The sequence below is a fragment of the Panthera uncia genome, chromosome D1, assembly GCF_023721935.1.
Source record: "Panthera uncia isolate 11264 chromosome D1, Puncia_PCG_1.0, whole genome shotgun sequence".
In the NCBI taxonomy this organism is placed as follows: Eukaryota; Metazoa; Chordata; class Mammalia; order Carnivora; family Felidae; genus Panthera; species Panthera uncia.
In genome coordinates, this window is record NC_064808.1 from 46,879,113 (window position 1) to 46,906,907 (window position 27,795).

Genomic DNA, 27,795 nt, shown 5'->3' on the forward strand with positions numbered 1-27,795 from the left:
TGGTAAGGAAAAGACCTAAGGATAGGAATTAGAAAATTTCTGGTGAAGTACAGTCTGATAACATAACTGAGAAAAGAATGGCAAATGCAAAACTCATGACTCTCTTTGTGGGTAGCAAAAGCCAAGATTTTATTAACAACTTGTCCCTAAAGAGCACTTTATAAATAGATTGCTCTGTTTAGGTTAATTTTGCTTAGGTAGCATTGTTTCCTTCCTATTAGTCAGCATTGTTAGCATTTTTGAGAAATCATGGATTTGATGGAGACTTGTGGAGGAGCTGCTGAATTACAGAAGTTATTACAGCAAAATAAATTATGTGGTGCTATAAATACTTGACTCAGTGACTCAGCAAATTCCCTTTATGTCCAAAAGGAAACATGTTGTACCTAACTCATGAGGTCTGTTTTTAATTTCTTCAGCTTCGCAGTTGTTCCTGTTTGTCACTGATAGATTTTTACATGATGTGAGACACATAAAGATAAAGACATACCACTTTCTGAGGGAGACTTAAGTATTGGGGAAATGAAAGCAGTGGTGGGGGGGACCTTTAGTCATTGGAGTGCTTTTGTATTGATGGCAGGGGATTACCAGGAAGAAGTCAGAGAACCATCTGGGATGGCTGTGAGAAACTAGATAGTTTTATTATACTCTTGGTAACATTTCCAACTAATAAAATTAGAATAAAAATTTTAATGTTAGAAGCAAAACCCTAGAAAATATGTAATTAACTTCTTTAGAATTCAACAATCATTCTATTTAACTCTAACACTCACATTTAAAATACTTTAACCAGACATTTGAGTTGATGCCAAGATGTGCCAGAGATGGTTTCTGCCTTCAAAGACTATTAGGAGAGAGACTATATGTACACAAAATTTGTAAATTATTTATGTTTAATTAAATAATTGTTCGATACTTTGTTTATAAAACCTAGTAAATTGTTGGTCTTTTAGTAAATATTTATTATCATCTGTTAATGAGCAGGCAAAAATAGTACTGTGTAGGAACTGATTTCATACATTTTCTTATAAAACAGTAGAGAATTATTTTTAAAACTCTTTGCATCTTGATTATTTTTTGTAATAAAAATACTAACACTCCTTATTGCTATTAAATAAAGCACAGTGGCAACTAAAATCTGTCAAAAACTCTTCCATCCTATATAATTCTGAAAGGTTCTAACCTTTCATTTCAGCATATTCTTGAACAAAAATAGCTAAATGTAAAAATAGAATGAAATAATTATTAAAGAAGTATAAACAAAATTCCATGTAAGACAGTAGCTTAGTCTGCTTGGACTGCCATAACAAAATACTATAGACCGTGGTTGAAACACAGACATTTATTTTCTCATGGTTCTGGAGGCTAGATATCCAAGATCAAGGTTCCGGCCAATTCAGTTTCTAATTAAGGACTTTCTTTCTGGCTTGCAGCTGCCTTCGTGCTGTCTTTACATGATGTTTCCTCAGTGCATGGATACAGTGAAAAAGAACAGGAGGGAGGGAAAGGGGAAGAGAGAGCACTTTCTGGTATCTGTTCTTAGAATGACTCTAATCCTATCATGTCAGGACACCCACCCCCACTTAGGACCCCGTTTAATTTTAATTACTTCTTTCAAATACACCGCACGGGAAGCTAGGGCTGCAACATACGGATTTTAGGGGGACACAAACAGACCATTCATAACAGATAAGAAATAGAGAGGAAGCAACCAGGAAGGCATTTTTGAAAAGGTAGCATTTGAATAGGTCCTTGGAGAATGGGTAGGCTTTTAACCATTAGCGATTGGAAGGAGAGATTCCAAGTGGAAGAAATAGTTTAACCAGTATCATGGCAATGAGGAAGCAAAGAGTATATTCAGCACACAGGAGTCAGCTCTTTCACTTGCAGGATGACATCTACACAAGTGAACAGTACTCAAGAAGTAAAGAGGATGTGGCCAAATTATTTTGTACCTTATAAAACATCATTTTCTGGTTTCAGCACAGCTCTAACTAGTTGTGTGACTTTGGCTATTCCCCTCTACTTATGTGTGTCTCAGCATGCCATTTGTCAATGGAAAAATTATCTCTGGGCTTTCTTTTAATTTAATAAATCTGTACTTCAGAACAAGTAAGCGTTTTTTTTTTTTAAGGTAACCATTGAGACTTTATTATAGGCTGTGAGATCTAACTTCGAAATGTTATAGCTGCCTTATGACATTAATATGCAAACATGCTAGGATACACAGAAGTGTGTTAAATTATTTCATCATTGAGCAATGGAACACACAGAGTGGAAATTTCAAATTTTGTTTAATACAAAGACAAATGAAATTTTGGTGTGAAATAAAGGATTAGATTTTCTCATTTGAGGGAGGTGTTCTGTGATCTTATGAAATTACTGAGCCTCAATTGTGTACAATTAAGATAAAATCCTCTGGATTTTAAGTAAGCAGTTTAACAAGTATCGTGTGTTTGCGTGTGCCCATATGCTTTCATATTTGTGCTCTTACACCAGCAGATGTGCACACTTCTGCAAGTGTTTTGATGAGAGGCAGAAAAATCTGCAGCCACTTACCAATGTTGAATTGGACTCCTCCCACCTCTGCATGAATTGGGAACCTTTTTCTGCATATTCCAGGGAGAGAATATGGACCTCCCAGGGAGAGTTGACCAGGCAAATTAAGCAAATACTTGGTTTCTCCAACCTTGTTCCATGCCCTTTTTCAATTTCATTGGCTCTTTTATTTTCCCCTGCCTTGGACTTCTGATTCTTTCATGACTGCCTTTTCTGCCTTCTTTCAATTCATTTGTAGGCACCTGGGTAAGGAAGCCATAGACTCATAGGGTTATTTCCTTTTGAGTAGGAACTAGACCTTAAGCTATAGGAATGAAACATGAACAGTAAAATTCTATACAATAAATGGACATAGAGCCTGGGGATAGGGATAGGGAGATGATTTTGTGGTGTTCCTTAAAGCCTTAGGAATGGAAAATGATCCCTTGGGGCTTAAAGAACATCTTCAGTCCTAGAACAGTTTAATCTAGCTTTACAACTATTTATTCTTAACCCTGGACCTGTCTTGGTTATTTTTAGCCAAATAATTACTACTATTTACTTATTTTCTAGAATGCTAGGTTAGTTGTGAGCAAACTTGGATAACTTTGACCCAATCTGTATGATTCAGTAGATAATTCTTCTTTCTGTGAAACAGCTCCTAGGTCAACAGCTTGTTCCTCATTGCAGAGGCTTAGTTTTAATGAGTCTTTACAACCTAAATAAGAAGCAGGAGAACTAAAGTTGAAGAAGAATTGTTTTCCTCAACAACAGCATATTTCTTTTCAAGAAATACATTTTCTTTCCCCACTATATATAGTCAGCTTATAATACTAAGTTTTGCTTCTCAAAAATAGGTTGGTCTACCTTTTTCACATACACATCCAAGTCAAGAAGGTGTTATCTTCATAATGAACTTAAGCTAGAGCTTAGGTGACTCACCTGAGAATATTCTATCAGTCAGAAACTATTCAAGGTCCAACCCCGGTATTTACTGCTCTGTGGCCTCCACTTTGCGGAGGCACCACCTTAATGAATCACACTGGCTGTCTGTCACTCATTCTCTCACAACCACAGTTTCAAAATAAAACCTTGGAAAATGGAGGCACTGAAGTAACAGTTGCAGTTACTTCACCCACTGTTGACTGTTCTATGGATGCAACCTACAATTTGAGTCTTTATTTGGTCGTTGACAAAGGCCTTAAATTTTTGAGTCAAAACTTCAGTAAAATTAAGAAATTTAGGCCCTAAGATGTTGATTCTGTTGTTTATAGGAAATGCTTTCAAGACTTACTTTGCTTTTCATAGTTCTAACAAAATAATTTAATGTGTGTGTGTTTTTGGGGGGTGGGGTTTTTTGGGTGGTTTTTTGTTTGAGGTTTTTGTTTTGTTTTTTTCTTTTTTTTTTTTTTTCTCTCTGGAAAAGTTGAGTAGATGGAAACTATGAAAGGAAAAGATGTACTACAAAATTGTAAGTCAATAGTTCTGTGGTTTCTGCTTTCATCTAGTAAAAAGAAGAAAATAGTATAAGGAAGAAGTTCATTTTTCTTAGATTATTGGTAGTAAAATTCAAGTTAAAAATCAGAGTTTGCTAATTGTGTTTTTCCTCTAGATTCTCTTTCTCATCAGAATAATCTCTCAAATAAAGATAATATCTAAATTTAATCAGAAGTTTTAACTGTTAAGTTTAATCATGCAAGGAAAGAAATGTGCACTTTCAGGGGATTCACCTTTGTAGTTTTATCCTGATACAGTAGTGACCTGTTACATGTATGTTAGAGCTGGATGGCCATAGTCAGCTTTTTAGGTGCCTAGCCTGCCTTGCTGCCTCTGCAGGCCACTAAAACTGCTTACTGTTTTACCCAAGCAGGTGCTTAATTTTTCCAGCATATCCATGACTTCCCACATAGGCTTTTAGCTAGTGTACTATTACCTTGTACAACTATGCTACTGCCTGCACTATGTCTTTGAACCCCTGGCTGCTGCTTTTTATTAAATAGATATTAAGTGTCAGGTTGCTCTGCTAAGTGTTTTACATATTGAATCTTGCCACCCCCATGGGGCAGAGCTACCCTTAAATGAAGTTAGCACAGTATACCATAATCTTAGCTTTGCTTCCGTAATGTATCTTCTGAATTATCAGACAGTGGTAATGACTACAGCTACCATTCATAACTAAGCTTATTTTTTTTTCTTTTTTACTGTGGTAAAACATACATAACATAAAATTTACCATCCTGACCATTTTTAAGTGTACAGTCCAGTGGTATTAAAGACATCCACATTGATGTGCAACCACTGTCACCATACATCCCCATAACTCTTCTCAAGTCGTAAAACTGAATTTCTGTACCTATTAAACAATAATTCCCCATTCTTCTTCCCCCAGCCCCTGGCAACTACCATTATACTTTTTGTCTTTACGATTTTGACTACTCTAAGTACCTCATGTCAGTGGAATCATACAGTATTTGTCTTTCTGTAACTGGCTTATTTCACTAATCATAGTGTCCTTAAGGTTTATACATGTTACAGCATATTGCAGAATTTCCTTCCATTTTAAGGCTGAGTAATATTCCATTAGTATGTGTATATCACATTTTGCTTATCCATGTATCCAGTCGATGGACACTTATGTTTCTTCCACAGTTTAGCTATTGTGAATAATGCCACTATGAACATGGGTATACAAATATCTTTTTGAGACTCTGCTTTCAATTATTTTGAAGTAGAAGTGTTAGATCGTATGGTAATTCTTTTTCTAAGTTTTTGAGAAACCACAATATTGTTTTCCACAGTAGCTATACCATTTTACATTCCCACCAGCGATACACAAGACTTCCTCTTCTTTATTTCCTCACCAGCACTTGTTATTTTCTGGTGTTTTTTTCTAGTTTTATTGAGAAATAATTGACATATTTCACTGTACCAGTTTAAGATATATAACATGATTTTTTATTTATGCATTTTTAAAATTTTTGTAATGGAAGGATGGTTGAATAAATGTTACATTAGTGTCAGATGTACACACAGTGATTCAGCATGTCTGCACATTATGCTGTGCACACCACAAGCATAGCCACCATCTGTCAGCATATAACACTATTACAATACCATTGACTATATTCCTTATGCTGTGTCTATTATCCCCATGACTTTCATTCCATAACTGGAATTCTCTATCTCCCATTCCCCTTCACCCATTTTACCCATCCCTCCCACCCTATTTTCTGGCTTTTTTTTTTTTAATAGTACCTATCCTAATGGGTGTGAGGTGGTATTTCATTGTAGTTTTGATTTGCATTTGCCTTATGATTAGTGATGTTCAGCATCTTTTCATATGCTTATTGGCCATTTGTTTATCTTCTGTGAAGAAATGTCCACTCAAGTCCTTTGTCCATTTTTGAATCAGGGTGGGGTTTGTTATTTTTAGTCTTAGAAGTTCTCTGTATATTCTGAATATTAATCAGAACGTGATTTATAATATTTATCAGAATATGGTTATCATGTATATGATTTGCAAATACTTTCTCCCATTCTGTGGGTTGCCTTTTTACTCTGCAAGTAGTGTGTTTGGGTGCACAAAATCTTTATTATTTCTTTTTTTCTTTTTAAGTGTACTTAGAGAGAGAGAGAGCACAAGGAGGGGAGAGGCAGAGAGAGAGCACAAGCAGGGAGAGGCACAGAGAGAGGGAGAGAGAGAGAATCTCAAGCAAGCTCTGCATTGTCAGCGTGGAGCCCAACACGGGGCTCAAACACATGAACCATGAGATCATGACCTGAGCCAAAACCAGGAGTCAGACACTTAACTGACGGAGCCACCAGGCACCCCTTTGGATGCCAAAAATTTTTAATTTTCATGAAGTACTATTTGTCTGTTTTTCCTTTTGTTGTTATGCCTTTAGTGTCCTATCCAAGAAATCATTGCCAAATACTATGTCCTAATATTTTTATACTGTACTAATCCCCCCACTTTAGACCTTAGTGGCACACTATAAAAATTGCTTTATAGTGATTGCTTCAGATCACTGAAAATACACCCCAAGTCCTAGAAAGGTAGTTTTCCCTTAATCTCTGATAAAGTGGAATCCAAGAAGTATGAGCTATTTTCAGAGTGGCTACCCTATTATTTTTATCTAGGAACAATATTCATTTTCATCAATGGATAAATAAAGGTTACTTTAGAACATGTGCTATTTGGAGGCGCCTGGGTGGCTCAGTCAGTTAAGCAGCTGACTTCGGCTCAGGTCATGATCTCATGGTCCGTGAGTTCGAGCCCTGCGTCGGGCTCTGTGCTGACAGCTCAGAGCCTGGAGCCTGTTTCAGATTCTGTGTCTCCCTCTCTCTGACCCTCCGCCGTTCATGCTCTGTCTCTCTCTGTCTCAAAAATAAATAAACGTTAAAAAAATTAAAAAAAAAAAAAAAAAAGAACATGTGCTATTTGGAGTAAATATATAGCCTCTGTATTTGTCACTTCATCTCTGGAATCTGCCAAGCCAAAAGGGCCTGGGCATTGGAACCATTAATTCATGCCTCTTCCACCCTCACTCATTACACCATTGCCTTGTTTCGAATTTGCAACTGTCCCACTTGCTGGTTATAATGTATTATCCTTTTAATATATGCTAGATTTGATTTGCTAAAATTGTGTTTAGAATTTTTGCATCTATATTCATGCAGCATATTGATATAATTTTGTAATGTCTTCTGGTTTTTTAATCAGAGATAACACACTCATAGAATGAGTTGAAAGGTATACAGTCTTCTTTAATTATTTGGAAGAGTTTGTGTTGAATTGGTGCAAGTTCCTTCTTAAATGTTTGAGAGAGTTTTTAGTGGAGCCATTTGTGTTGGGGGCTTTCTTTATGAGAAGACTTTTTACTACAATTTCAATGTCTCTAATAGATAGGAGCCTATTCAAGTTATGTTTCCTCTTGAGTGAGGTTTGGTAGTTTATTTCTTAAGGAGTTTGTCCATTTCATCTAAGTAGTCAATATTGTTGACATAAAGTTGTTCATATTTCTTTATGATTTGTTTTAAATATCTGTAGAATCTTTAGTAATGTTACTTGTGACATTGGTAATTTTGTCTTTATTTCTAATCAGTCTGGCTAAAGGTTTATTAATTTTATGAATCTCAAAGAACCAGCTTTTGGTTTTATTGGTATTTTTTACTTTTCTATTTTCTGTTTCACTGATGATTGCTGTAACCTTAATTCCCTTCTTTTGCTTGCTTTGACTTTAATTTGCTTTTTTTTTTCTTCTAATTTTTCTAAGTATAAGCTGAGGCCATTGATTTGAGACAATTCTTCTTTTCTCTCACAGGCATTTAGTGCTGTAAATCTTCCCCAAAGAAATGGTTAGTGCCATCCCACAAATTCTGATATGTTTCACTTTCATTTAGTGCAAAGTATTTCCTAATTTCCCCTTTTATTTCTTCTTTGATCCATGAATTATTTAGTTTCTATATTTGGAGATTTTTCTAGCTAACTTTCTATTATTGATTTCTTTTTTTTTTTTTTTATTTAAATTCAAGTTAGTTAGCATACAGTGTAGTATTGGTTTTGGGAGTAGAATCCAGTGATTCATCACGTACATATGACACCCAGTGCTCATCCCAACAGGTGCCCTCCTTAATGCCCATCACCCAGTTAGCCCATCTCCCTATTCACCTCCCCTCTAGCAACACCCAGTTTGTTCTCTGTATTTAAGAGTTTCTTATGATTTGCCTCCCTCTGATTTTATCTTATTTTTCCTTCCCTTCCCCTATGTTCATCTATTATGTTTCTTAAATTCCACATATGAGTGAAATCATATGATATTTGTCTTTCTCTGCCTGGTTTATTTCGTTTAGCATAATACACTTCTAATTTAATTCCATTTTGGTCAGAGAATATATTTTGTGTGATTTGAATCCCTTTAAAAAATACATATGTATATTTTAATTTTTTAATTTTATTTAAATCCAAATTAGTTAACATGTACTGTAATAATTATTTCAAGAGTAGAATTTAGTGATTCATCACTTGCATATAGTACCCAGTGCTCATCCCAACAAGTGCCCTCCTTAAGATTTATTTTATCACCCACAATGCAGGTTTTCTTAGTAAATGTTTTGTATGCATTTGAAAAGCATGGATATTTTGCTATTGTGCTATTAAAAAATCAAATCAGATTAAGTTAGTTGATAGTATATCCTTCCTGATTATTTTTTTCTTACATTTCTAGTATTTAGAGAGATTAAAATCTCCAACTATAGTTGTGTATTTATTTCTCCTTGCCTTTCTATCAGATTTCATTCATGTATTCTAAAGATTTCTTACTTAATACATAAGTACTTTGGGTTTTATGTCTTCTTGATTAATTCTTTACCATTAGAAAATTATCTTTATTTGCACTAATATTCTTTACTTTGAAATCTAAATCTTCTATTAACATAGCCACTCCAGTTTTCTTTTGAATAGTGTCAGCATACTATATCATTTTTGTCTTTTTTTTAAGTAAACTTGTATTTTAGAGTATTTAAGTAAACTTGTATTTTAGAGTATTTGCACATTTACCAAAAGTTGCAAAGGTAACAGGTAGTTTCCACACATCCTCACCCAGCTCTTCTTGTCAGCAACCTTTTTCTAATGTTTTATTAAGATGTAATTCACATGCCATATACAATTCATCCATTTAAACTATACAATTCAGTGGTTTTTAGATACTTTTCTTCCATCACAATCAATTAAAAAATTTTTTTATTTGAGTATAGTTGACACACAGTGTTATTAGTTTCAGGTGTACACCACAATCAATTTTAAAGCATTTTCATTACCACAAAAAGAAACACCATAGCCATTAGTTGTCACTATCCATTCCACCATTCCCCGAGCCTTGTGCTATCACTAATCTACTTTCTGCCTCTGTGGATTTGCCTGTTCTGGACATTTCATTTGTATGAATGAAATTTTACAACATGTGATCTTTCATGACCAGCTTCTTTCACTTAGCATAATGTTATCAAGTTTCCTCCATGGTATATAGCATGTATCAGTATCTCATATGTTTTATCGCCACATAATATTACATTGCAAGTCTGTACCATATTTATTCATCAACTGATGAATATTTGAGTTGTTTCCATTTTTTTTTTTTTTAATTTTTTTTTTCAACGTTTTTTATTTATTTTTGGGACAGAGAGAGACAGAGCATGAACGGGGGAGGGGCAGAGAGAGAGGGAGACACAGAATCGGAAACAGGCTCCAGGCTCCGAGCCATCAGCCCAGAGCCTGACGCGGGGCTCGAACTCACGGACCGCGAGATCGTGACCTGGCTGAAGTCGGACGCTTAACCGATTGCGCCACCCAGGCGCCCCGTCCATTTTTTAATTAAGATATCATTCATGTACCATAAAATTCACTTTTTTAAAGTGTGAAGGGGGCTTTTCCTTCTCTAAGTAGTGTGGCGTTTCAGCTTATCGGTTCTTCAGAATTTGCTACTGCTTATAAATCCACTTCATGACTTCTAAAATTTTATTAATCTCCCTGATCTCTTGTCTTTTTTCTCATTCTCTTTGCTCTTGTATGTTTTGCCATTTTTTTCTTTTGTGGTCATTTCAGTGGGGTTTGAGGAACAAAAGACTATTCAGTCTGCCACACTTACTATTTTTTTTAATTTTTGAGAGAGAGACAGAGACAGAGAGACAGGGCATGAGTCCGGGGGTGAGCGACAGGGAAGAGAGGGAGACACAGAATACAAAGCAGGTTCCAGGTGCCGAGCTGTCAAAACAGAGGCCAACGTCGGGCTCAAACCCATGAACCGTGAGATCATGACCTGAGCTGAAGTCGGACATTTAACTGACTGAGCCACCCAGGCGCCCCTAATCTGCCATATTTAATAAAAAGAGCCCTTAAAATTATTTTTGAAGAAGGAAAATAAATTGTCAAAATTCTACTACTTTTACTTCATTTTCATTTTGCCTTTTTCCTCCCACTCTTTGTATACTTATGGATACAATCATAGCATATTTGGCTGATTTTCTTAAATGTAGCATAAGTACTTCTTTCATATAAGCATCACCATATAACTACTTTAATGGCAGAATAATATTCTTTGGTGTTAATAATGTTCTGTCATTTACCTAACCTTCCTTCTCCATTGTTAGGTATTAAAACTGCTAACTTTGGAGGGGGTATAGCTATTAAAGATAATGCCATAATAAACATTTTTGTTGAGCTTTTAGGGCATTTGCAAGTACACATAGTGAGATCTGTGACTCACCAAATTTCTCAATTTCCTGTGCTGGGACCCACAGATGCTTTTCTTCTTCCATTCCTTTTGTAGTCACACCTCAGAAAAAACACCTTGATGTGTATCTACTCACTTCTTTACTGACTGTGTTCTCCCAATCAGGCCCTTAATCTTCCTGATTTACGATGCTGTTATAAACAACATTATGAGGTGCATCAGTCTTCACATGTGGAGTTCTTATCTCTCTATATAGATTATAAGCACTTTGTAGACAGAGGTCCCATAGTGCTTGGTATTGAGTTAATGAAAAGCACGAGTTTACAGTAAACACTTATGGATAGATTATTTTGCTTTGTTCCTAAACAGGTTTAAGAATAGTTAAATGTGTTTTAAAATCCATGAGTTCAGGGGTGTCTGGATGGCTCAGTCGGTTAAGTGTCTGACTCTTGATTTTAGCTCAGGTCATGATCTCACAGTACATTGGTTCAAACCTGACATCAGGCTCCGTGCTGACAGTGTGGAACCTGCGTGAGATTCTCTCTCTCCATCTCTCTCTCTGTCCTTCCCATGTTCTCTCTCTCTCTCTCTCTCAAAATAAATAAACTTTAAAAATCCATGAGTTCAGAAAAATATGAATAAAAAAAGAAAAACTGGTCAACTGTGATGGATGCTAGAAAATAATGCATTGTTTTTAAAACTGATAAATGAAGGGATAAAATCTTGTATTTATCCGGTACAAATTACATGTTTAGGTCACCAAACAGTTGATGAATAGGAAATTTCTCTTTACAGAAATACTCTAATAAATGAGGAAATGATGCTAGAATGAGAATATCACTATTTGATTATTCCTAATGAGTAATGAATCTAAGCATTGACCATAAACAACCTTTAACATCACAAAAAAGAGACAACCATATATAGTAATACAATCCATGAAGTATTCTTGCCAAACAATCAAGCCTGAATCCCATCAAGCCTCTAGATCCAACTGCCACTTTTCAGGAAATACAGAGGACAAAAGAATATGTCATATGACACCACTGGGATGTAGTCAACAACCACCAGACTAATGGAAACTATTGGATAAATGATCCAGTTTCTTCAACAAATAGATTGCAAGTGAGAGGGAAAATAAGAGAGAGAGGGGCACCTGGGTGGCTCATCAGTAAACCATCCAACTTTTGATTTCACCTCAAGTGAGGATCTTACAGTCATGGGATCGAGCCCTGCATCAGGCTCTGCACTGAGCATGGAGCCTGCTTAATATTTTCTTCTCTCCCCCTCAGTCCCTCTCCCCTGTTTTCATTCTCTCTCTCTCTCTCTCTCTCTCAAAAAAAAAAAAAAAAAAAAGAGAGAGAAAGAGATAGGTGGTAAAGGAACCTATAGATTAAAACTTAACTCAGAGATATAACTAATAGTAATATATGGACCATATTTGGGTCCTTCCTGAATCAAACTAATTGTGAAAAAAAAAAAAACTTTTAACATTTATAAGGTAGTAAAAAATTCAAAACCTGACTAGCTATCTGATGTTAATGAATTATTTTTTTAGTAGTGTATTTGTAAAAGACTTGCATGAAATAATTTCTCACTGGAAGAATAGCCAACGTATCAATAACCCCAAAATTTATTTGTACAGAAAACAGTGGGAATTAATTATCATATTTCTTAGGCCCCTCTCAAGTATTTCCAGGCACTATTAAATGGTACTGAAACCAATAATCAAAGTTGACAGTTGACATGTGTGATAATGTTTATACACTATTATTTAACATAGCAAAAAGTTGAAAACAATACAAATGTCCATTAACAGGAGCAAGGAAATGCTACATATTCGTGTAATGGAATTCCATACCGTAGTTAAATTGTGCAGTAATTACGAAAACAGATTCTGGGTTTGAAACTGTTAAGAAACTGTCTAGGTTTGAATCCAACTCTAGTTCCACCACTTCCTGGCAGTTTTCTTTTGGGTAAGATACTTGACTCTCTGTGCCTCAGTTCTTTCACCTCTAAAACAGGGGTAAAAATCTCAGTGAATCATAAGGTTGCATAAAGACTAAGTAAGTTGATAAGTGTAATAGTGAAAGGTCAGTGTAGATTAGTTTTAATAATAATTATTATATACTATTATTACCTGAGTAAGTCTAGCATCATAATATGTGAAAAAACAAACTGCAGAAGAAAACATAATATGGTAATATTTATATATATTTATAAAAACCTGTGTGTGCCTGGGTGGCTCAGTTGGTTAAGCATCTGACTTTGGCTCAGGTCATGATCTCACGGCTTGTGAGTTTGAGCCCCACTTTGGGCTCTGTGCTGACAGACAGCTTAGAGCCTGGAGCCTACTACAGATTCAGTGTTTCTCTCTCTCTCTCTCTCTGCCCCTCCCCCACTTGTGCTCGCTCTTACTCTCTCAAAAATAAATAAACTTTAAAATAAAAATAGAAATAAAGTTTTAAAACCTGTAAAAAAAAAAAAGGTGGGGGGGAGGTAGGAGATTTGGATCCTATCTTGTATTTTTAAGAATACCAAACCCAGGCAAAGGACTTGACAACAAGCTTGTATTTTGTTCCTACAAATGTCAAAGTCAAAATTGATTTGACATCTGATCTCTTAATATTTTCTCTTAGTATTTACTAAGCAACCTAATACAGAGAATCTTTGGAAGGATAAGTGGTTAGGGGCACCTGGGTAGCCCCTTGATTTTGACTCAGGTCATGATCTCGCGATTCGTGGGTTGAGCTCTACACTGGGCTCTGCACTGATACCACAGAGCCTGCTTGGTATTCTCTCTCTGCTCCTCCCCCGTTTGTGTGTACATGCTCACACGCACACTCTCTCTCTTTCGAAATAGATAAATAGGGACACCTGGGCTCAATCAGTTAAGCGTCCAACTTCAGCTCAGGTCATGATCTCATGGCTCGTGAGTTCGAGCCCCACATATCAGCTCGGAGCCTGGAGCCTGCTTGGGATTCTCTCTCTCTGCCCTTCCCCAGCTTGTGTGTGCGTGCTCACACGCATACTCCCTGTCTTTCAAAATAAATGAATAGGGACGCCTGGGTGACTCAGTCGGTTAAACGTCTGACTTCGGCTCAGGTCATGATCTCACAGCTCGTGAGTTCAAGCCCCACATGTCAGCTCGGAGCCTGGAGCCTGCTTCAGATTCTGTCTCCCTCTCTTTTTTTCCCCTTCCCCACTCATACTCACTCTCTCTCTCAAAAATAAACATTAAAAAGTAAGTAAGTAAATAAATAAATAAATAAATAAACTAAAAAAAAAGGAAAGATAAACGGTTAAGGACTTCAACCCTGTTGTTCCAACTACTGAAATTGGCACATCAGTACAGTGAATGAATGTACTTCTTGTGCAGAAATTGTGTGCCTGAATCTTCTAAGTAATCTGGGAGAGGTTTAGACCATTATGGAATTGAGGTTACTTGCACTAGTCAATCTTAGAGTATAAGGTAGCAGAACAGAAAAAATTATAGTAGATTCTCACAATCACCCTTTTTTTAACTATTTGGATTTACCATTCTGTAAATTGCAATGACTAATGCACACAGTATCCTATATACTATAAGCCACTCTGTTTCTGCCCCTTCTGAGTTATATGTTTACAAAGAGTTTGTTGTGTTTCTTCTCAATTATGTAGTTTAATTAAATATTGCATAAGTCAATGAAATATAAATTGTATACTTTGAGAAGCATCAATAAGGGGTAAAATGACACCTACAATATAATCCTTGTCAGGCCAGTGTAAAATCATAAAAGTACTGGTTGGCACCATCCCCAAACTGTGCAATGAAGTATACTTGTATTCCAGCATCAGAGGTAGATTCGAAATACCCAGCAACTTAAACAATAAATATTTGTATTCTGCATTATTCTTTAAGACCATTACATATTTGTGGAATCAATCCTACCAGCTAGCTTTTTTCCTGAAATCTGGTTTCCCTCTACGCCCCCTAACTGGGTCCTTGGGCCTGGAGAACAAGCATGTCTAGCCAGACAGACCTTAGACCGACCCCTCATACTGACATCTTAACCTTCCCCTTGACCAACTCGTCTCTGAAATGATTTGTGTCCATTTATTTAGATTTGAATCTGGCCTGCTGGTTGGTAAGCCTGGTGATTTTATTCTCCATACCCTATCCCATGCTGAATTTCCTTTGAATGCTTTGTGGAAAACGAATGGCATTGTTTATTTAATCTAGTACCTTCAGGGCTATTGTTTTTTTCTAGATAAGGAAGGAAGTCAACATATTCTTAAACATCTCATAAAATTGCATGGCAAAATATCACTTGTTTTTTTAGGACAGAACCATAAAAAAATATTAGGAAATATAAAATAAATATTGTTGCCAAAATTGAAGGGAAAGAGAGCTGTCATTTGACAACAGCATTCCCTACCATGACCACCACCACCACCATTGCACTCTCAGTGTGGATTGGGTCTCATGTTTGTACAAAACAAAAGGTCATGAAGTTGGTATATGGGCCAATTTGAGAAACTATCATAGGAAAGTTTTCTCTTCAAAGAAGTTATTAGCGGGAGATAGTTTCATAGATAGGTGCTTATTTTCTTTGTTTACAAATACTACTGTTACAGAAATAGTGAATTGGAGACTCTAAACAATCTCATTGTATCCTTCTCCAGATAATTATAATATAGTTTTGTGGAATATCTCAATTTTTATATCTTACAGAAATGATACTGAACAGCAGAAAACCTTATTTCTCATCCCTTCTACTCAGCTTGCTGTATGACCTCGGGGGAATCCATTTTTTTTTTCGTAGGGTCTCGCAAATACACAGTGAAGACATGCAGCATTCACCTTACCACCCAAGACCAGCTAGACTACAAAGCTCCATTTTTGCAGTTCCTATCTAAAGCCCTGATAGAATGTGAGCAGAATAAGGTGCTACTGCCCTCTGCTGGTCCTAAGAACACACCTGCCCATCAGTGTGTGGGCTCTCCCATCCTAACAGTGAGGGACACAGTGGCCCTTGCCTGTGGTTGGAAAGACATTGCAGGAAACCACAAGGAAGGAGGAAGGTTTCATATTTGGAAAAATAATAATAGTTGAAGTATTGGGGAATTAATGATTTATTATGCATATATCAGATGCCATAGCCATGTGTGACTGCCTTGCCACCAAAAAGTATCCTATAATCACTTCCCCCCCACTACAGTGTCTCACCTGGAAACAGTTGTGGGTGCTGATACTTGGAGCCACTGTCACTCTATCTTGGAATATATACAGGCCACTTTTTTTTTGGAAGATTTAGGAGAGTTTTTGCATATTCATTTTTAGTTTATGAATAAATAGGAAGATAGTAATTCATATGTGCCAAGGAAAGTGAATATGCAGCATCAGTAAGAAAAATGCTGAAAAGGAAAGGCAGGGCTTCATTATGCTCTCAGATCCCTAAGGAACTCTGTCAAGTTGTAATAAGAGATCTAAAGTTAATAATAGCTTTTTTGGTGTGTTGATGATCCTAAAAGTACTTTATGTGAGAAACTGATAAGGATTTGCTAAGAGCTCTGTTTTTCTGAGCTCATCTATATTAATTTTGGAACTCTAAAATTTAAAAATTTTAAGAGCTGCTGTTTATTATCTTGCATTTGTAAGAAATGGTGCTGCTTCTGACTATACTTACAGGAAAGGGAACTGGGAATTATGCTTTTATCTTGTTTGAATTTCATGCCTTTAAAATCTTTCTTTTTTTTTTAATGTTTATTTATTTTTGAGAGAGAGGCAGAGTGTGAGCGGGGGAGGGGCAGAGAGAGAGGGAGACACAGAATCCGAAGCAGGCTCCAGGTTCTGAGCTGTCAGCACAGAGCCTGACAAGGGGCTTGAACTCACAAACCATGAGATCATGACCTGAGCTGAAGTCAGACCCTTAACTGACTGAGCCACCCAGGCACCCCTAAAATCCCTTTCAAAATAGGTCTGTGCACTGCTACTGAGATCATTATTAGTCCTTAGAGTGCTGCAGAGCAAAAAAAAAAAAAAAAAAAAAAAAAAGTGCAACCTACATCCCAAGTATCTACAAGCAGAGTATAGGAGGAACGTGGGATTCACATTGTCTGTGACTTCTGCTTACGTACTCGCAGAACCACACACATTTTGCCCAAGATTCCCCAATGGTAGATGGTAACTATGTTTTAAAGGAGTATATAGGCATTATGAAGATCAACAGTGATCCTCTTGCAGCTTCCCTTTGGAGAACTCTTGATTTTTGTTTTACAGCCAATCTCAACTTATAGTCACCTGATTGGGAGTTATAGTCAATCATCTCAGCAGCAGTACATAGTCCTAGCTTGAAAGGGACTTACACATGTGATACAGAAATACATAGACTCTCATAGGCAAAATCACAGCCATCCCGCTTCCAACTAAATAGGTGCTACATTTCGTGGTATGCATGGTGCCTATTCCAGTTCTAGGTTTAGTCTGCTCTAGACCAAGAAGGAAATTAGCATGTATTAGAATATCATTTTTACCAGGTATCTTATTCATCTGTTGTACATCCCTAAGAAATGAACCAACTTTTGCTACATAACTCTTATATATATAACCTTAATAGTAATCTTCAGTGTCCAACATTCCAAAAGAAGAGAAGTAATCTTATTAAATTGCTTTAAAAACCTTATCAGAAACCTTAGTCCTAATCATTGAAAACAGATGAACTCAATTCCAAAAAATAAAATGAACAAAAATTGTCTATTGAGAACATTACCTGCTGTTTGCTGAGAAATTATCGATTAAAAAATTTTTGAAATATCTTTAACCTTTAGAGATGAAAGCCAGTAGCTATGGAAAGATTATTTAAATCATTAACTGGAACTGACAATATGAATCACATGTGAAAGTAAAAATACAATGTTAATTAAAATCATACCAGATCCTTCAAGGCAGAATATTACTTTGGGAAACAAAACCCTGAAGTGCAGGAAAAAAACAGCAGTGCTAATTAGTACTTAACTTCTTTTATGATGTTTTTTGCAAGACAGTTTGGTATACAAAAAAGAGCAGGGGCTTTGGAACCAAACAAACTTTGGGCTTGAAAATCGTTTTTACTACTTATGTAATTTGTTATTTGGCTTTAGGCAATCACTTAAACCTCCCTGAACTTCTGTTTCCTCTTCCTTAAATTGGCAATAATAAGGTGCATCTTATATTTAGTATTAAGTGAGATATGTAAATATTTATGAAGTGCCTCAAGTGCCTGCAGAGTTAGTTTTCCTTCCTTCTATTGTAAATCACAGAGTAAGGTTTACTCTTACTTTGAAGCCCAGCAGGAAGTCCTGGAAAGGAAGGTTTGGTTTGAGATTACCTTCCCTTGACCAGTCTTGGTTACCAGAAAATGCCATTGAAGTGCAGGACATTCTGCTAGGGAGTATGTGAGGCAGGCAGCAGTCTTGGTGGGGAGGTAATGGGCTAGAGTGACCAGTAGGGAGGGTGTAATTCTTCTTGAGTCCCAAATGCATGACACGCCCTCATTCTGTGTGTAAGGCCACACTGCAGGTTCACTCACATTTTAATTAGTGCCTCCCCCCCAGCAAAATGTACTCTAAAACCAAGTAGAAAAAAATTTAAATTATCTGAAGCTTTATGTTTAGGTTACGATGGATTTCATTTACATATCCTAATTGTAATAAGAGCTACCAACTCCAAAGTGCCAGGTACTTTTCATACATTCTCTAATTCATATAATAACTTCGATTTCTAGCTGATACTAAAATGTCTGTGAAGTGACTGAGACCCTAAAGGATTTCATAGGAAGCCCAAAGTTGCCAGCTATAAAATTAATATGTTTAAAAAAAGAAAGGAGAAAAATGAATAGGTTGCTGATTGCTAAGCTTGTACTGCCATAAGGTATTGTTTAGGTAAACCCTTTGATAACATCTATGATCAACCATGACCCCTGTAATTTTCTGAACCTTCATGACTTGGTCAGCCCTGTGATATGTATTGTGTGTTCTCACAGAAACTGGCCCCTGGAGTCAGCCAGTTTGCTTACACCTGTGTGCAGGACCACCCCATTTGGACGAATCAGCAATTTTGGGAGACAACCTTCTACAGTGCAGTGCAGGAACAGGTTCGCTCTCTGTATCTCTCAGCCAAGGAAGACAATCATGCCCCATATCTGAAGCAAAAGGTAAGAGAAGAAAGGTGCTGGTGTGGGACTGGGATCTGGCTTCAAGGAAAGCTTATTCAGATATTCCCAGGGCAAAAAGAAACCCAAGCACTTTCTACCAGTGCATTTAAGTTTCATTTTAGGGAATCCTGTCGTGACCATCTTTACTGTGTTGATTTCTGATATTACATTTTTCCATAATAACTTCTTAATATAGTTCTTTAGCATTAGAATTGTTTTATTATATTTTAATAAATAAGAATCCTTTTGAAACAATTATAGGAAGTTGAACAGAAAAAAGAAAATGAAAATACCTGGGCAGATGTCTTTGTGCAATTAACTTTTTGAAGAAATGTCAAATTAAAGTTAAATGACTCTAAAATAAATGTAAAATTCAATAGTTCTTCTCAAAAGTATGTCAGCAATAAGTCTAGTTCTCCTTTTAGGAATATTCTATATGTTTCTACATATTTTATCAGCATCAATTATACTTCAGAAAAATATCAGAATATTTTAAAACAAGAAAATTGTTTTTAATTTGAAAAAGGAGTTTAAATTTTCTGAAATTTTAAAGTGTCATTCACTAAGTGTCTGGTCTTAGGCAATCACTTTACTTCTCTGTGCCTTATTTCCACATTGGTAAAATGAGTAGATAGAATTTTTGTAAGACTTTGATGTATAATACAAGTAAAGGGCACTCAAAAGTGCCTGACACATAGTAAATAATAAATGTTAGAAATTACCAACCTTATTAATTGAACTTAAACCAGGATTAAAGGCTGATTGTCAATGTTGATTCACTTTAAGAGTAATTTTTTAATTTTTTTTTTATTAAGAGTAATTTTTAATTCTACATGCTGGGCTAATACATTACTGATGATCCTTCCCATCACCCTCCATTTTACTTCATTTTTTTAAATTTCAGTGTAATTAACATACACTGTTATATTATTTTCAGGTGTATAATATAGTGATTCAGTAATTCTATATATTCATTACTCAGTGTTCATCACATTAAGTGTACTCTTAATCTCCTTCACCTATTTCACCCATTCCCCCACTCACCTTTCCTCTGGAACCACCACATTGTTCTCTATAGTTAAAGCCTATTTTTTTTGTCTCTTTTTTTCTTTGTTCATTTGTTTTGTTTCTTAAATTACACATATAAGTGAAATCATATGGTGTTTGTCTTTCTCTGACTGACTCATTTCACTTAGCATTTATACCCTCTAGATACATCCATGTTGTTGCAAATGGCAAGATTTCATTCTTTTTTATGGTTGAATAATATATATATATATATACACATATACATACATATATATATGTATGTATGTGTGTGTGTATACACACACACACACACACACACACACACACCATATCTTTATTCATCTGTCAGTGGACACTTGGGTTGCTTCCTAATTTGGCATTATAAATAATGCCAACATATCAATGCATGTATCTTTTCAAATTAGTGTTTTCCTATTCTTTAGGTGAATACCCAGTAGTGGAATTACTGGATCATTACCACCTGTATACCTGTGTCCTAATAATATTTGACTCCCACATTTACAAGGAAATTATCTCTATTTTAAATTTTTTGAAGAACCTTCATTCTGTTTTCCACAGTGGCTGCACTAGTTTCCATTCCCACCAATAGTGCACAAGGGTTGCTTTTTCCCTGCATCCTCGCCAACACTTGTTGTTTCTTACATCACCCCATATTTTAAACTGACCTTGTATTATGTGAGATAAATGAATTTAGATACCTAACAGGAATTACGTAGTAGTATTCAAGTATTTCTATATCTCATGTAATTTTAAACATTATTTGTCTATTCTTGAGTATGATAAGAACAGAATCATTAATAAAAAATAGCTGACATCTCATATTCCAAACTATTATTCTACACTGCTAGTGTGAATTGTTTACTTAATTTAATGTAAAACTCAGATTTTTCTTTCAAAACACCAAATGTACTTGGGTAAGGGGTAACTATAGCAGATGCAAATTAGTTTGAGGTCATGGTCCAGAAATATTTGGGCTGGCATGGTGCTTTTGATAGTTTTTAAAAGCAGATGTAGTGTAACATTGGTATATCTCAAAAGTATTTGTGGAGCAAACACATGTCACTACTTCTCTGTCCTCTTTTCTAAAGAAGTCTCTCTATGATACACAGATTATATACAAGTGAGACTAGGGACACTTGAGTGGCTCAGTCGCTCAAGCATCCGACTTCGGCTCCAGTCACGGTTTCACGGTTTGTGGGTTTGAGCCCCACATCAGGCTCTGTGCTGATAGCTTGGAGCCTGGAGCCTGCTTTGGATTCTGTCTCTCTCTCTCTCTCTCTCTCTCTCTCTCTCCCTATCCCTCTCTCCCCCTCCCCTGCTCACTCTCTGTCTTTCAAAAATAAATAAATGTTAAAAAAAATTTTTTTAAAAACAAGTGAGACTAGATATACTAGCTCTACTTAACTTTTCAGCCTACTAGGAAACTCCTCTTTAAAATCCCATTGTCAGACATACCAAAAAGAAAAAAGAAAGAGGATTTTAAGAAGATGGTGGGAGAGAACCATAGACTCACATTGTCCCACAAATACAACTAGATAACTATCAAATCATCTAAAAACCTCAGAAATCAATCTGAAAATGGCAAAACAAACTCCACAACTAAAGATAGAGAAGAAGGCACATTGAAGAAGGTAGGAAGTGCAAGATGTGGCTTGGAAGAGAAACAGACCATGGCCAGTGAGGTAGAGGGAGCTACAGTTGCACAGAAGAGTAAGAGACAAACTTGCGTACCAGGCGTGCATGGGGAAAACAAATCCCCATAGAACTGGCTTAGAAAGTGAGAGGGACCAAATTTCTTGAATTCTTGCAACCAGAAGAGCTTTAAAACATGAAGTTTTAAGGCCAGTGGACTTGGCTCAGTGAGAGCCCAGAGGACACTGGGGCTGCTCTTGGAGAAAAAGCAGGCCAAACAGCCCAAGGACATACTGCATAGAAACAGTAATCTGAAGAAAACCTGGGACACACAGTGGGGAGGTTAGTTGTTCATCTTTGAGTATGTCACAGAGGCAGCATTCACAGAGACCCCTCCAGGAACAAAGGAGCTGGCAGGTGCCATTTCCCTTCCCTGGCCCTCAGCATAAACACAGAGCCACCTGTGGGAACCAGTGCAGCTACCTAATTTTCTTACTCCAAGCCCCACCCCCTGTACTCAGTGGAACCGCCTTCTTAGCCCCAACCTGGTAGGTCTCCTCCCCTAGAGGACCAGCTCAAACCCCTGCCATTACCATCCCCATCTGTAAGTTTTGTGAGGACTCAGTTGCGGTGGCAGCAGCAAGAGGCGTCATTTCACAAGCAGACCAGAGCATACCTAGTTACGATGCACTGCAGCCAGGACACAACAGCAGACCACACACAGCACACACTGGAGGTATCTGGAAGCACCGGGGCTGGGAAAATAGGGGACACTACATTGCAGGATACTACAGAACTTCATAAAGCCATTATCCTAAAAAAACAGGAGACAACTAACTTTTCTAACACCCAGAAACAGGCACAGAGACTTAGACAAAATGAAAAGACAGAGGAATTTGTCCCAAATGAAAAACCAGGACAAGGCCACAGCTGGAGATCTAAGTGACACAGATTTAAGTAACATACCTAGTGGAGAATTTAAAGCACTGATCATAAGGATACTCACTAGATTTGAGAAAAGAGTGGAGGACATCAGTGAGATGATTAACACAGAGATAGGGAATAATATAGCAAAGATAAAAGTCTCAGTAAAGGAAATGAGAAATATGCTTGATGGAATGAACAGCAAGATGGAGGAAACAAAGGAATGAATTAATGACCTAGAAGACAGAGTAATGGAAAGTAATCAAGAACAACAAAAGAGAGAAAAAGAATCATGAAAATTAGAATAGAATAAGGAACTCAGTGACTCCATCAAACATAATAAAATCCATATTATAGGAGTCCCAAAAAGAAGAAGAGAGAGAAAAGGGTCACAGAGTTTACCTGAAGAAATGATACCTGAAAACTTCCTAATCTGGGGAAGGAAACATCCAGATCCAGGAGGAATAGAGAACCCTGAAAAAAAATTAACAGAAGCATATCCACACCAAGACATCTTGTAATTAAAATGGAAAATATAGATATAAAGCAAAAATATTAAAAGACACAAGACAAAAGAGGACAGTTACATACAAAGGAAACTTCATAAAGCCATCACCAGGTTTTTTTAGCAGAAACTTCCCAAGCCAGAAAGGAGTGGCATAACATATTCAAAGTGCTGAGTGGGAAAAATTTGCATCCACAAATACTCTATCCAGCAAAGCTAACATTCAAAGTAGGAGGAGAAATAAAGAGATTGATAGACAAACAGTAATTAAAGGAGTTCATCACTACTAAACCAGCCCTGCAAGAAATACTAAATTCCTCTCCATGAGAGGAAAAGAAGGACCAAAAGTGATAGTAGGAAAGTAGGAATCACAAAAGCAGTTAAAATGAATATTTCTATAAAAAACCACTCAAGGAAATCACAAAATAAAAGGATGTAAAATATGACACCATATACCTAAAACATGGGGAGGCCAGGAGTAAAGAATGAGTTCAACCTTAAATGACCATCAACTTAATATAGACTGTTGTATGCAGAAGAGGTTATATGCAAAGCTAATGGTAACCACAAATCAAAACCGCTAATAAATATTCAAAGAATACAGAGAAACAAATCCAAATATATCAGTAAAGAAAACCAGCAAACCACAAAAGAGAGAAAGACAAGAAAGGATCAGAATCTTCAGAAACAACCAAACAAGTAAGTAATAAAATGACAGTAAACACATATCTATCAATAATTACTTTGATTGTAAATAGACTAAATGCTATGCATTTTTCACAGAACCAGAATAAACAATCCTATAATTTAAATGGAACCACAAAACACCCCAAATAGCCAAAGCAATCTTGAAAAAGAAAAGCAAAGCTGGAGGCATCACAGTTCCAGACTTCAAGTCATATTACAAAGCCATAGTAATCAAAACAGTATGGCCCTGGCACAAAAATAGATACATAGGTCAATAGAACAGATCAAAAACCCACAAAGAAACCAACAGTTATATGGTCAATTAATCTTCAACAGAAGAAAAAAGAATATCCAATAGGAAAAAATAGTCTCTTCAACAAATGGTGCTGAGAAAACTGGACAGCAACGCAAAAGAGTGAAACTGGACCGCTATCTTTCACCATACACAAAAGTAAACTCAAAATTGAGTAAAACCCTAAATGTGAGACCTGAAACTATAAAAATCCTAGAAGAAAGCACAGGCAGTAATTTCTCAGACATCAGCCATAGCAATTTTTTTCTAGAAAGGTTCCCGGAGGCAAGGGAAACAAAAGCAAAAATAAACTATCAAGACTACATCAAAATAAAAAGCTTTTGCACAGTGAAGAAAACAGTCAACAAAACTAAGAAGCAATCTACAGAATGAGAGAAGACATTTTCAAAAGACAGGTCTATAAAAGGTTACTATCCAAAACATATAATGAACTCCTAAACCTCAATACCCCAAAAGCAAATTATTAGTAAATGGGCAGAAGATATGAACAGACATTTCTCCAAAGAAGACATACAAATGCCAAAAGACACATGAAAAGATGTTCATCATCACTTACCATCAGGGAAATATAAATCAAAACTGCAATGAGATATTACCTCATACCTGCCAAAATGGCTAAAATCAAAAACATAAGAAACAGCAAGTGTTGGCAAGGATGTGGGGAAACACTCGTGCGCTGTTGGTTAGAATGCACACTGGTGCAAAACAGTATGGAAGTTCCTCAAAAAATTAAAAATAGAACTACCCTACGATCCAGCAATCACACTGTCACAATACTGGGTACTTACCCAAAGAATACAAAAACACTAATTCAAAGGGATACATGCACCCTGATGTTTATAGCGGATTATCAACAATAGCCAAATTATGAAAGCAGCCCAAGTGTCCATTGATTGAAGAATAGGTAAAGGAGATGTGGTTTATGTATACAGTGAAATATTATTCAGTCATAGAGGAATAAAATCTTACCATTTGCAACTACATGGATAAAGCTAAAGAATGTAATGCTAGGGGTGACTCAGTCAAGTGTCCAACTTTGGCTCAGGTCACGATCTCGTGGTTTGTGGGTTCGAGCCCCACATCGGGCTCTGTGCTGACAGCTCAAAGCCTGGGGCCTGCTTCAGATTCTGTGTTTCCCTCTGTCTCTCTGCCCCTCACCTGCTTGTGCTCCCTCTCGCTCTTTCTTGCTCTCTCTCTCAAAAATAAATAAACATTAAAAAAGAGTGTAATGCTAAAAAAAAATAAGTCAGCCAGTTAAAGACAAATACCATAAGATTTCACTAATATGTGGAATTTAAGAAACAAATGATCATGGGGAAAAGAAGAGAGAAACTGAGAAACAGACTCTTTATGAAGAACAACCTGGTGGTTACCAGAGGGGAGGTGTGTGGGGGAATGGGTGAAATAGGTGATGGGGTTAAAGAGCATACTTATCATGATGAGTACTGAGTGCTTGTTGTATTATGTACTTGTTGAATCACCACATTGTACACCTGAAACTACTATAACACTGTATGTTAATCAAACTGAAATTAAAATTAAAAACTTAATAAAAAATAAAATGTCTCATTACCACCTGTATACCTGTGTCCTAATAATATTTGACTCCCACATTTACAAGGAAATTAGCTCTATTTTTTGTGATTTTGGCCATTCTGTCTCCTCCCAAACAACAGAAGAGAAGAAACACATCAGAGTACAGTAAAACCTTGGTTTGAGAGCATAATTCATTCTGGAAGCATGCTTATACTCCAAAGCACTTGTATATCAAAGCAAATTTCCCCCAAAGAAATAATGGAAAAACAGATGATTTGTTCTACAACCCAAAAATATTCATATAAAAGTTATTATAATACTGTAATATAATATAAAATAATAAAATACAAAATATAAAGAAAAATAAATTAACCTGCACTTACCTTTGAAAACCTTTGTGGCTGGTGTGAGGGAGATAAGAAGGGAAGGGTTATTGTGCGGGATGACTTTCACTATCACTAACAGAATCACTGCTATCTATTGGCTCCATGGAATTTTTTCTTTTCATGCAACTTTAACAAGGAATCTATCCAATGACCTAGAATGAAGCAAAGCATTCCTAAGCTTGTATGGAAAAGCAAAGGACTGTCCATAGGTGCTTTGAAGTGACAAAAAGTACGCTAGTGCTAGTTGTAGGCACTTCCAACATTCTGAAAAATCACTGATTTCTTCCAAGCATCTGAGCTTGGGACCTGAGACCAAGCATCTGAGCTTGGGAGACGATCACCCACAATCCCGTAGCAAGAGAGAGACAGAAGAACCATTGGCTCAGTTGTGATCATGTGACATTCAGCATCATGTACTACTCATATTGCAAGACATTGCTTTTATCAAGTTAAAATTTATTAGAAATGTTTGCTTGCCTTGTGGAACACTTGCAGAACAAGTTACGGGCAATCCAAGGTTTTACTGTATTAGTAAGTGCTGCTGGAGTGCATTCATTCATTTATAGGTATTTTGCATTAGCAATTTGTTATAATTAGCAGCTTGGAAGAGGTGGAGCCATAAAGATAAATAAATGCAATGAAATGTTAGCAGTGCAAAATGTATCCATCCATGCTTTGCTGCTGCTTCCCTGAATTCATCACATGGTTCCACTCAAGATTGGCTGGAACTGGAAGAAAAAGGCTAGAATTTGTTTTGTTGTTACATTTTGTTTATATGTTTTATTTTTTTGGAGACATAGATATTTATTTAATAGATGGATTATTGAAACATGTTCAGTGCTTTCTGAGCTTGTGTGATGTCACAGATTTGCATTGTTTTTTTAGGATAAGCTTCCAGATGACCAGTATCAGGAAAAGACAGCAATGGACCTGGCAGCCGAGCAGCTACGCCTTTGGCCTTCTCTGAGCAAATCAACTCAGCAGGAGCTGGTGCAACGTGAGGAAAGCACTGTCTTCAGTCAGGCCATTCATTTTGCAAACCTCATGGTGAACCTGCTGGTTCCATTGGATACAAGTAAGAATAAGCTCCTAAGAACATCAGCACCAGGTGACTGGGAGAGTGGAAGCAACAGCATTGTCACAAACAGGTACCAAAATGTGCACACACGAGACCTTTCTATTCTTGTCTTAGCAGACAATATAAACCATTTTGAGCAAATACTGCTGTACATATTTCAAAAATTTAAGCATTTTCCTTACCTTCAGACTTGCTCAACTCTTTTTTTTTCAACCCTTCTATATTAAAAGATCTTCACTTCATCTAATTCTTCTTTTTTTTTTTTTAATTTGAGAGAGAGAGCAGGGGAAAGGGGGTAGGAATGAGAGAGAGAGAGAGAGAGAGAGAGAAAGAGAGAGAGAATCTTAAGCAGGTTCCACATGGAGTGCAGAGCCCCACGTGGGGCTAGATTCTATGACCTAAGCTGAAATCAAGAGTCAGACGTTCAACCAAGCCACCCAGACACCCCTTATCTGACTGTTCTTAACCATCTCCCACATTCTCTTCTCTTTTGTGACCTGGTATTTCAAATGTCTCACCCACTACAGATCAAGCCCTTCAGTTACTTTCTGCCATAGCAATTTACAGAAAGCAGCCCGGAAAATTACTAATCAACTTCTTGCCAAAGTGATTATTTGTTTCTCGGCCCTCCTTTTTTCAGTGTATGCATTGCATTTGTTTATAATCGTGTCCTCAACCATGCCTTGCTCCCAGCCTTGCTACAATGACTTCCAGTATCACGGAGAATAAATCCATGGGCTA

The 27,795-nt window shown here is 36.6% G+C and overlaps 1 protein-coding gene across 3 annotated transcripts in view; it reads left to right on the plus strand.

The window, feature by feature from the left end:
* SBF2 (SET binding factor 2) overlaps positions 1–27,795 on the plus strand; it is a 478,944-nt gene that overhangs the window by 374,360 nt on the left and 76,789 nt on the right. For all 3 annotated transcript variants that reach the window (XM_049650241.1, XM_049650223.1, XM_049650233.1), the window contains exons 18-19: positions 18,773–18,943; positions 26,862–27,124. In XM_049650241.1, the coding sequence (XP_049506198.1) occupies positions 18,773–18,943; positions 26,862–27,124 (434 nt within the window). The remainder of the gene's footprint in view (positions 1–18,772; positions 18,944–26,861; positions 27,125–27,795) is intronic.